Source organism: Triticum urartu, chromosome 1A (assembly GCF_056163025.1).
Source record: "Triticum urartu cultivar PI428250 chromosome 1A, HENAU_Tu73, whole genome shotgun sequence".
Lineage (NCBI taxonomy): Eukaryota > Viridiplantae > Streptophyta > Magnoliopsida > Poales > Poaceae > Triticum > Triticum urartu.
In genome coordinates, this window is record NC_141873.1 from 345,858,235 (window position 1) to 345,870,306 (window position 12,072).

The 12,072-nt window shown below is 46.0% G+C and overlaps 2 protein-coding genes and 1 long non-coding RNA gene across 3 annotated transcripts in view; 2 read left to right on the plus strand and 1 right to left on the minus strand.

The window, feature by feature from the left end:
* Nucleotides 1-4,446, minus strand: part of LOC125532432 (uncharacterized) — a 68,867-nt gene extending 64,421 nt beyond the window's left edge. The window contains exon 1 of the mRNA XM_087538550.1: nucleotides 4,142-4,446. Coding sequence (XP_087394676.1) covers nucleotides 4,142-4,446 — 305 coding nt within the window. The remainder of the gene's footprint in view (nucleotides 1-4,141) is intronic.
* Nucleotides 4,447-6,499: 2,053 nt separating this feature from the next.
* On the plus strand, nucleotides 6,500-7,513 carry LOC147991161 (uncharacterized). Its single transcript, XM_087538551.1, has one exon. The coding sequence runs from the start codon at nucleotides 6,500-6,502 to the stop codon at nucleotides 7,511-7,513; it is 1,014 nt and encodes a 337-aa protein (XP_087394677.1).
* A 1,710-nt stretch (nucleotides 7,514-9,223) lies between these two features.
* Nucleotides 9,224-12,072, plus strand: LOC125510623 (uncharacterized). The gene is made up of 2 exons (XR_015602268.1): nucleotides 9,224-9,875; nucleotides 10,235-12,072. It is a non-coding gene; the product is annotated as an uncharacterized LOC125510623 (long non-coding RNA).

Below are 12,072 nucleotides of genomic sequence, written 5' to 3' on the forward strand. Positions count from 1 at the left end.
TTCATATCATACATCCGTCGGAAAGAAATTCTAAGAGCTACTTGAATTCCCACCTATGAAACTCCCGAAATTTTCCGGTTATGCAATCAGGTGTTGGGGATACAGGGGAAGCATAATATCTCACCCAAACTAACAAATCCTACATCCAGCTGTATCCATCCTTCAACACATAACCAAGAAACCTTCGTAAATCATCGACCTCAACCTTCGAAAAGCATCCGTTATACGAGTTATGGCGATACTCCCGAACTCCCACCCCAGTACTGGGTGGCGTCGAGGTTATCTCACCAACGAACTGCATAAAAGAGATTTTCGATGTCGGCGTACTAAACTCAGGTATTCCAGAACTGCAACGATAAAATTATGATGACAACACCTCAGAGCTCAACTCCCCGGGCCACTTCCACTAAACCCCTGACAGGAGGCACCAAGACAATGTTCTCATCATAAAACCATCGGAACGATTCCAAGATACCCGCGTGATCCTAAAATTTTTTTTAGTGAAATTTGAGAAGAGAAGAGTCAAAACTCTACGTCAGGATGCCTTACCAGAGCGATGAGGAGACTGGGAAGTAAAAAGAATTCCTAATCTCTCCGATATATAATTCCTAAAAGACTCAAAACATTTTTCTAGACACAACTCGGCCGCTAAAACGATCAAGCAATGGGGCTCCTAAGGTCAGGGAAGGCTCTGATACCAACTTGTAACACCCTCGATGCGACTATAGCTCCCACGTGTCGAGGCACGACTTAGAGACATAATCGCATTGAAGGCATATGTCGCAAGTTAGGCAATCTTCACAACATCCCATGTAATATAAATAATAAAGGGGAGATTACATAGTTGGCTTACACTCGCCACGTCAATCAAGTACATAAATAACATTACATCCTCCAAACACTCATGGCCTGACTACGGCGCCAAAATAAAAGAGAACCCAACATGCGACACGGTCCCAATCACCCCCAACTGGGCACCACTACTGATCATCGGGAAAGGAAACATAGTAACGTTGAGAGTCTTCGTCGAACTCCCACTTGAGCTCATACGCGTCTGCTGGAGCGGAATCATCAGGCCCTGCATCTGGTGTAATAGTAATCTGTGAGCCACAGGGACTCAGCAATCTCGCACCCTCGCGATCAAGACTATTTAAGCTTATAGGTAAGGCAAGGTAAAATATGAGTGGAGCTGCAGCAAGCGACTAGCAAGTATGGTGGCTAACTTATTCGCAAAGGAGAGCGAGAAGAGGAGGCAAAGCACGAGCGAGAAACTAGAGAGCAACCTGCGCAAACATTACTCCAACACCGCGTCCACTTCCCGGACTCCGCCGAGAAGAGGCCATCACGGTAACACACTCAGTTGATTCATTTTAATTAAATAAGGTTCAAGTTATCTACAACCGGACATTAACAAATTCCCATCTGCCCATAACCGCGGGCACGGCTTTCGAAAGTTCAATCCCTGCAGGGGAGTCCCAACTTAGCCCATGACAAGCTCTCACGGTCAACGAAGGAATAGACCTCCTCCCAAGACGTTCTGATCAGACTCGGTATCTCGGTAATTCAAGACACTTCGACAGGTTAAAAGAAGACCAGCAACACCTCCCGAATGTGCCGACAAATCCCGATAGGAGCTGCACATATCTCTTTCTCAGGGCACACTCAAATGAGCCAGGCGTCGGGTAGGCCAGCCCAGAGTTGCCCCTGGTAGCCCCGGACATCGCTCCGTTGGACCAACACTCAGAGGAGCACTGGCCCGGGGGGGTAAAATAAGATGACCCTTGAGTCTGCAGAACCCAAGGGAAAGAAAAGGGCTAGGTGGCGAATGGTAAAACCAATGTTGGGCATTGCTAGAAAAGCTTTAATCAAGGCGAAATGTCAAGGGGTTCCCATTATAACCCAACCGCGTAAGGAACGCAAAATCTGGGAACATAACACCGATATGACGGAAACTAGGGCGGCAAGAGTGGAACAAAACACTAGGCGAAAGGCCGAGCCTTCCACCCTTTACCAAGTATATAGATGCATTAAGATAACATGGCAATATAATGATATCCCAACAAGTACATAAAAGATGATCCAACAAGGAACGACCTCCAAACTTCACCTGCAACTAGCAACGCTATAAGAGGGGCTGAGCAAAGCGGTAACATAGCCAATCAACGGTTTGCTAGGACAAAGGTGGGTTAGAGGTTTGACATGGAAATTTGGGAGGCTTGCAAGCAAGTGGTAGGCATCGTAGCAATGGCATAGCAAAAGAGCGAGCAAACTAGTATAGCAAAGATAGTAGTGATTTCGAGGGTATGATCATCTTGCCTGCACAGTTGTCATAGTTGACTGGATCCTCGAAAGCAAACTCAACGGGCTCCTCGTTAGCGAACTCGTCTCCCGGATCTACCCAAACAAGACAAACAAGCAACAAGGATACAATCAACCATGTGCAAGAACAAGCAATATGATGAAATGATGATATGCTATGCGGGATGCGATGCGGGATGCCAAATGCAAGATATGACAGGAAAACGCATGAACCTGGCCTCAACTTGGAAATCCAAGTGTGCCACTGGAAAGATGAGATGAAACCGCTTGAAAACGATATAAAGAACGCCGGAATCGGAGTTACGGTTTGGAAATGGCAAGCAATTCAAAAATGACACCGGTCTGCGATTTACAGCAAGTAGGCCTCTAAATGCAATGAAAGGAACATGCTACAGCACCCAAACAAGACAACAAAATACATGGCAGGGATGCACACAACATGCTTAACAAAAGTCTAGCACTGAGCTACGGCCAAATCATCCATCAACAGGTTCAAACAAGCATGGCAAAAATGCAAATGGCAAACAGATCTCAGACTTAAGTGAAATCAACACTTGTCTGGAATTTCAGATCAGGTAGCCCTCTTCGGAGTAACAAAACTACATGCTACAGGACCTGATCATGGAAAAGTAAAGCATGGCATTGAGATACTCAAAGAGCTTAACAAAAGTCCCTTAGTGACCTTGAGCCAAAAGGGATCAGAAAATATAATTGCAAGCATGTGAACATAGCAAAAACATAATCAGTTTTCATACTTAGTGAAAACTGGCACATGCTGAAATATAACTCAAGTAGGCATGTTTACGAGCTTGATGCACTCACTACGGTGCAAGTCATGGCAAGACAAGCATACACCCTTAAAGAAGGTACAAAACACAAGCTAGACATGGCAATAACAATAGCATAGCATGCACGGGTCAACTACAACTTCACCGGCAAAATTGCAAACAAGTTGACAATCTGTCCAGATTCACAAAGTAGCAAAAGTAGAGCTCGATTGACTCAAGCTAGGGTGCTCCATAATTGCAAAAAAAGACATGGATGGATAGAGCACTACAATATTAACAAAACTCCCTTACTGATCATCCTCAAAAGAGGCACGGATCACTAGGAAACAACATGAACATATGGCAACATGAGATAAACAGCTCCAGGACTTAGTGAAATTACTAAGTCCCTGAAAACAGAATTAGCAAGTGCACCACTTTGCAAGCTTGCACAAGACACCACACACATCCTAAAAATACATGGGTTGCACCTCTGGAAAGATGGCAAAACCCTTAACAAAACACATGTAGAACTCATGGGCATATCATGCACACAATAATCATGGCAAAAACGACAAAAGTACTAAACGGAGTAGCAGATCTGACAATTAACTCAAGCAGCCCTCTTCGAACAGAATTTCGGGCATCAAGATGAACTCAAATGAAAATGATGCAATGGAATGAAATGATGTACTCTCTGAGATGAACATTTTGATATGCTATATGCATGAATCGGAGCTACGAATGCAAAGTTACGGAGCTATGAACAGAGGCACTTGGATCTGAGAAAACTGGGACTTAACGGAATTTTACCTCCGCGAAAAGTCAACGCGGGATGAGGTGGTGCGGGATGGCTAGATCCGGGACATGGGGAGGCGTTTGGATGGCGGGGTTGGTGGATCTGATCCAGATCCGGCCGGACCGAAACTCCGGCGAGGTGGCGCGAACTCCGGCGAGGTTCCGGCGACGAGGGACGGCGCAGAGGGCGGCGGTGACCCGCGACGAGGCGGCGGAGGAGATGGCCGGCGTCTCGGGCGGCGAGGCACGGTGCTTGCGGTAGCGCGGCGGCCGGAGGCGAGGGGCGGCGCCGGTGGAGCGCGTGCGGCGGCGCGGCGATGCAGGCGGCGGCGCGGGGAGGCGCAAGGTGGCGACGGCGTAGGGCGGAGGCGGTGATGGGCGGCGCCGGCGACGAACGGCGGGCGGAGGCGCGGGGGCGCACGGTCGGGCGATGGCGAATCCGGGCCCCGCGGGCCAGATCTGGGCCGCCCTGGCCCGTGGCGGCGGAGGAGGGAGGAGGAGGCCAGGTGGCGCGCGGGGATTGGCCCGAAGCGGCGGCGCGGCTGAGGTGGCGGCTCCCCATTGGTGGGAGTGAGGTGGCGGCGGGCGGTGGACACGTCCGGCGCGGTGTGGACACGTCCGGCGGCGCGAGAGGAGGAGTTTTTAGGGTTCATCCGCGAAAATTTCGGGGATGGCCACATATTTATAGGTAGAGGGAGCTAGGAGAGTCCAAATGAGGTGCGGTTTTCGGCCACGCGATCGTGATCGAACGCTCTAGATGATGGAGCAGAGTTAGGTGGGTTTGGGGCCAAATTGGAGGGGTGTTGGGCTGCAACACACACGAGGCCTTTTTGGTCCCTCGGTTAACCGTTGGAGTATCAAACGAAGTCCAAATGGCACGAAACTTGACAGGCGGTCTACCGGTAGTAAACCAAGGCCGCATGACAAGTCTCGGTCCAACCCAGAAATGTTTAATCCCCACACATGAAAGAAAGGTAGAATTGACCACCGGAGGAGAACGAAGCGCCAGATTGCAAAACGGACAACGGGAAAAATGCTCGGATGCATGAGACGAACACGTATGCAAATGAAATGCACATGATGACATGATATGCAATGCATGACACGCAAGCAATGACATGGTAACAACAACGAATAACTGGACAACACCTGGCACATCGAGCTCGGGGCATTACAAAAGGGGGGGACAGACCAGCCTCTGGTGCGCCCCTTTTTGGACAACAAGCCCTAGGTGAAGTAAAGGGGAGGGTGGCCCCTCCTTCCTTTCCCTCCTCAAGTGAGAAAGGAAAAGGGGGGGCGCCACCCTCCCCTTCCTTCCTCCTGCACTCATACATGGCAGGGGGCGCGACTTGGGGCAGGACCCCAAGTGGGATTCAGCCCCACTTGGGGTGCCTCCAGGCTGCCTCCTCCCCCCACCTATATATATGTGGGAGAGGGGGAGCCTAGCACACTACAAGATTGTCTTAGCCGTATGCGGCGCCCCCGTCCACCATTTACTCCTTCGGTCATATTTTCATAGAGCTTAGGCGAAGCCCTGCGAAGATCGCATCACCATCATCGTCACCACACCGTCGTGCTGTCGGAACTCATCCACTCCCTCGCCGTCTTGCTAGATCAAGAAGGCCCGGACATCACCGAGCTGAACGTGTGCTGAATGCGGAGGTGTCATATGTTCAGTACTCGATTAGTTGGATCACGAAGAAAGTTCGACTACATCAACCGCGTTGTGAAATGCTTCTGCTTACGGTCTATGAGGGTATGTAGACACACTCTCCCCCTCCCCTTTCTATGCATCTCCTTGATAGATCTTGCGTGTGCATAGATTTTTTTTGTTTTCCATGCAATGTTTCCCAACAGAGCTTAGTGGACCGCATGGGAAACAACAACGCTCGTTAGGAGCCTGACCTGATCTCACTTCAGGAGTTTGTGCGCCTCGACCCTTCCATTTCCGCAACTCTTCCAATCCTATGGATGCCGACGATTGGCTTCATGGCATCCTATTCGAGATGGAGTCAGCTAATGTTGCCCCTGTCAGTTACGTCACCTTTGTGGCTTTTCACCCGAAGGGTCCAGCTGCACAATGGTGGGAAAGCCACGGGCGTATGCTCCCTATTGGAACCTTCGCCACTTGGCTTGAATTCCAGACTGCCTTCCGTGCACGACACATTCCTCAAGGACTGGTGGACAAAAGGAAGAAGGAATTCCTGAACCTCACTCAAGGCAAGATGAGAGTGGATGAATATCAGAGGGAATTTCATAAACTGTCTCGCTATGCTGAAGATGACGTCTCCACCGACGCACGCAAGCAGGAGAAGTTCCGAGAAAGATTAGATCCTAATTTGAAACATGCCCTTAGTATCCATGAATTCACAGACTTTGCAACACTTATCAGCAAAGCTATTCAGGCAGGAACTAGTCAGACCGAGTACTAGGATTCGCTCAAACACACTCGTGACGTTGGTTCATCTTCGGGCCCGTCTTCTCAGAAGCGCAGAGTGTGGATTCCGCACAATGTACATCACCAACCTGCTCCAGCACTGAGGCCTTCTTATGTTGCACCTCGTCTTCCCCCATCGCCGAAGCAACTCAAGATTCAAGGTGTACAACCCAGTGCTATGGCCCCTCCTCCTAATGGTGGTTTATGCCACAAGTGTGGACAGCCAGGACAGTGTGCTATCAAATGTCGCCTGAATCGGTGTCATGGTGCACAAGCTCGCCAGGCCAGATATTCCAATGTCAGACCATCTGCTATTGTAATTGGTCATGCCAACCATGTTAAAGCAGAAGAAGCTCAGAATGAACCAACCGTTGTGATGGGAACCCTCCTAGTTAATTCAGTTCCAACTTCTGTTCTTTTTGACTCAGGAGCATCACATTCATTTGTGTCCCGGCAGTTTGCACAGCTGCACGGCTTCGCCATGGAATATTTGCCCACTCCTTTAGCGATGCAATCCTTGGGTTCCAAGTGGCAAACCACAATGGTAAGCCCCCATAACCAAATCAAAATTGAAGGTCTAGTCTTCTGTGCTTCTCTTATTTCCCTTGGACCTTCCAACATAGATGTCATTCTTGGTACCGATTGGTTGAAAATCCACAATGCTTTGATCGACTGTGCTGCCAAAACAGTTGAGCTCATACACCCTTCTGGCCAGATAGTCAACTACACAACTCAATTAATCCAGAATGCCGAAACCCAGATATACGCGGTGAATGCTTTGAATGCATCATTGCTGATTAGCATCGAGAACATTTCGGCTGTCCGTGACTTCCAGCATGTCTTTCCAGAAGAACTTTCAGGAATACCCCCTGCCAGAGCTGTCAAGTTTGTCATAGACTTGAAACCGGGCATCATTCCTATCGCCAAGCGCCCATACAAGATGCCACCACATGAACTTCTCGAGCTTAAGAAGGAAATCGAAGAATCACTTTGCAAAGGATTCATTCGTTCTAGCTCTTCCGCATGGGGTGCCCCTTCTCTCTTTGTTAAGAACAAGGATGGTACAAATCGTTTGGTCCAAGACTACCGACTTATCAACCATGCAACAATTCAGAACAATATCCGCTTCCCCGGATCAACGATCTGTATGATCAACTCGTTGGTTCCTCGGTATTCTCTAAACTCGATTTGAGGTTAGGATACCACCAAATCAGAGTTCGTGAAGAGGGCATTTGGAAGACTACCTTTTTACTCGCTATGGTACATACTAATTATCAATGACACGGAAATGAATTAGGCCAGAAGCTTCTGCTGGAAATCCACATTAAGAGGTTGATATGTGACCCAAGATAGATGGCGATCGATGGATAATCACGCGGGAGCAAAAACTATATAGGGCCAATAATTCAAAATGGGAGATATCAGAACAAAGAGACGTGTGAAAAAATATCAGCCCATCAGCAACGGTCGTTTTCCTCATATAAAATTAACAGATTAGACAATCGACACTAGTTCAGCAAAACCACAAATAGGATTGGTAATTGAAAAGGATGCAAACAACATTTACCAAAATCTTATCTGATCAAACTCAAAATACTAAGAAGACTAGGCCCGTAAGGGATTCTTTTCCCTGGTTTTTTTGAATTTTTTTCACGGTGCCTGTAAAAATTACACGTGTGACAAAGTGCTTCGTTTCCTTCGCTTGCCACGTTTCTATCCCACCGTGTGGATTTGACAAGTGTGACGCATGGTAGAACCTTCGATCATATATTTTCTTTTATCTCAGGCCTGTAGCGTTTTTCACGTGTGTTTTCTTAAGCGGTTTGCACTTTGACTAGGCCTTCTGGGCTGTACATGTCCTGCGCTGCGATTTTGTAGATATTTTTCTTGTCTCTCTCGAAGCCTCGAGTCCAATCTCGTGACACCGCCGCTCTTTGCGGATATAAAAGAAGTCCACCCGACGGGCTCATCTCTCGGTGTCCCTGATGGACAGGGATCAGGTGACATGCACCTTTACATGTCATCGTGTGACTTGCGGTCCAAATTCATATTAAACATTGTAAAAAAATCTAAAAAAATCATACATGTTCATAGCACATATTAAAATAATTTTAAAAAAATTCAGATCAAAATTCGAAACATACACCAAGAAGCAAAAAAGAGAAACTCATATGTGAATAGTATACAGAGAACCATTCGCAACTATTTATAACAGATTTCTCTTTTTTGCTTCTTGATGTATGTTTCGAATTTTGATCTGAATTTTTTAGAGATTATCTTAATATGTGCTATGAACATGCATGATTTTTTTCAGATTTTTTTACAGTATTTAAATATGAATTTAGGCCGCAAGTCACACGGTGATTTCTCTTTTTTGCTTCTTGATGTATGTTTCGAATTTTGATATGAATTTTTTAGGGATTATCTTAATATGTGCTATGAACATGCATGATTTTTTTCAAATTTTTTTACAATGTTTAAATATGAATTTAGGCCGCAAGTCAAGTGCATGTCACCTAATCCCTTTCCCTCCCGTCCATCCCCATCCCCCTGTCGGCCTGTCCTGTTTCCAAAAGCGCCCGTCGAGGCCGCCGGTGACCCTCACCATCGGAGCCCTCCCCACGCCATCGTCGGAGGGAGTTGTCGCCTCGGCTAGGCTAGCGTCGTATCCGACGCGTCTACGCGCCCCAGCTCCCAGTCTCCCCGCCTCAGTGATGGATAGGTGCGAGATGGATGAGGGGAGGAGCGGGGATGGTGCAGTGGCCAAAGGAGGCGTGGCGGCGGCGTCGGGAGCTGTGGGAGATGGACCTCACTGCTGCCCACTGTGATGAGCCTCGCCGTCGCCATCCCATGGTGCTATGATGCCCGTACGATGGCCGGTCAGGTCCGTATTGTGTGGTGAGATCCGCCCGGCGGGGAGCCACACAAGGTCCAATATGCACGCGAGGGAACAACAACGTCAGATGGACTGGCCCGATGTGAGGGTGACCACGGGCATCCAGTCGTATGACACACCGCTCCCATCGGTGAGGCCAAATCCCCATATTATTCATCCAAAGGTGAGCTTCGTAGTTGGGTACAGACTCCTGTTTAAAGGCTTCGATCTACAAAGTTTCTGGGATGGATGAGTGATGTGACTAATTAGTTCGAGCTTCTATTCTTGATTTCTGTTTCTTCTGAAAATTGGAAGGTTTCCATGTGGTTTCAGTGAAATTTGTTGATTTGAGATAAGTTTGGCTGATCTGATGATTTGCTGTTTCTTACTGTCAAGAAAAAGTTGATCTCATGTTGTTTATTTTGTAGTATATGGGATTTACTTTGCAGCACATAATTTTGCAGTGGACGAAGTGGCAAGAACTGACAATTAATCGATTTACTGTATGCACATGCGTTCATCTGCTCCTCTGGCCACTTCATGCCATGCGTGCGCGCAGTCCTTGCCTCATTGGTCATATTCACGCTCATGGCGAGCCTCGGTGGCCTGCGGCCGCCGGCGTGCCCGCTCGGCCGCTGCGAGCAGGCGTCGACGGGGCGGATGGCGGCCATGTATGCTGGTGTGTGCCTGCTCTGTCTGAATTTCGAAAATAAGTTTACATGAGTTCTGCGTTCAGTAGATTTCGTCTATGGATTTCTTTTCCTAGCATTAGCTTTTACATGTGTTTATTCGGTTTGTACGCAAGCACTCTAGAGCCATGGATGCAAGACAATAAATTTGTGCCTGGTATTCATTTGAGTCGTTTAGAGAAGTGAAAAATGAAGGCTCTTAATTGCAAACCAGTAACAGAACAAGAAGAAAATTTTATTGATCCCAAATGACATATGATGGGTGTTCTTAGAATAATGGATCTGCTCTCAGTTTCTATGAGTTCATTTCATTGTGCAAGATTTTCCAGTGATTACTATAAATTTTCAGATATAGCATTGCCAATCGTCTGCTATCGCTTGTGAACATTGCAGGCAGCACCAATATTCATGTGCCTGAAAAACCTCGGACAGTAAAGACTGAAGTATGTAAATAAGGTTTTTCATAGTGACACTGACAAAGCTTATGCATGAGATGGAGCATCCTTGTACATTACTTTGCAGGTTTCAAGCCTTTTGATGGAAGCTTCTGTATGTGATGGAAGCTCCTGTATGTGGGGCCATTGATAACACAGCCTTCCCTATTCTGTTGAGACTCTTCTTTTTTGTAGATTTTTCTATTTACTCCATAGTTCAAAGCTGGTGCTTTTGTGAATTTAATTTGAGAGTATTTGTTGGTTATGTAACTGAATTTGGACCTCACAATCAGCTATTAATTTTCTCTCTGGAAATTTTGATAGAGAAGATTAATATTCCAAACGTATTCACATGAGGTTTTATGCTCTTTACGGTTCTGCAGCTATCTCTTCAAGTATTTTTGTGATTCAGTTTCATAGCATTTATGCCATGGCAGCAAGGTGAAGGGTAAATTCAGAGCCAAGCCAACTACGCTCTTGACCTATTATATTGCTTAATATCATTTACTATTGCCATTTGTATTTTTGTGATTGGTAGATAAAAGCTTGCATAGTTGCACTTAGCGTTTATAGTACTATATATTCAGCTAATCGTACAAGAACCATCTTTGTAGCAGATCCAGGTTTTTATGTGTCTCTCTATACTTAACGGCTATGTTGTAAGGTTCAGTGGTCAATTGGAGTTTTAATTTCGTAGCTGTAGCTCTAAATAAGGTTTCCTTTGTTATGCAGTATATCCATATTATAATTAGAGGAGATGAGTTGTACCGCCTTGCACATAATGCGTTTTAATTGAATTGGTTAAAAGAACACAACAACTGTTCACCTTGATAGAAGTTAATTTTTTGAATTCCTTGGGAAATTGGAGTGGCTCTTGTGCTTGCAGAAGCGCTCTTTTGGTGAATAATATACTGTCCTACTGTTACACTATATACTATGTAAATATTTTTCTATTTGCTTAACTGATTAATGGTCTCCAAAACTGGGCCATAGTAGATGTCATTTCTTTGCTTCCCTTTGAACCAATGTATATCCTTGTTATTTGCTATGTTTTGTCGTCCCTTCCCTTATATGTTTCCAGTGTCTTGCAAAATTTGTAGCTAGCAAGAAGATGATTGAAACATTGCAGTTTCTTGGTAGGCAGAGAAGACATGTTCATGTTGAATTGCCAAGGCCCAGGCTTCAAGTGAGATCATTCACTTGAGTTCTCAATGGTTTATTCCAAATTTCCGAGCTCATTCATTTCTTCTTTAGCTTAAAATTCAAGTTCCACTTGTGTATTGAGTTAGCCACTCATTTCCATGGAGCAGCTTGGATTTTATTCACCTACATGCTTCGTTAAAAATATGATTTATGCTAGAGATTGGGCTCTATTTTCAGTACTAACCACGTTCAGTAAATCTGAAGAGAGAGAGAGAGCATTCGTCTCAGATTGAGATAATGATATTGACTAGGTCCAAGTTCTATTTCTTCTCTGTCATGATGTTATGGTCTTGATTATTGGACACCTGGTGTCCATATTTGGCTATAGCAGCCTATGTACTGAAGTATGTTTTTTGCATGTATGATATGGCTGGGACAGGTAGAAAGGTTGTTCAAGAAAATAATGTTAGAATGGCGTATAACAATTAGAGAATTTCAAACGCTTTCGGATAATATGAGGTTGTTCCATAGTATTGCACATGTGTGCTTCATTGATATTTCAAGTGTACTGTTTGCTGCTTTTGAATGAATATATTGCTTCTTAACCTGA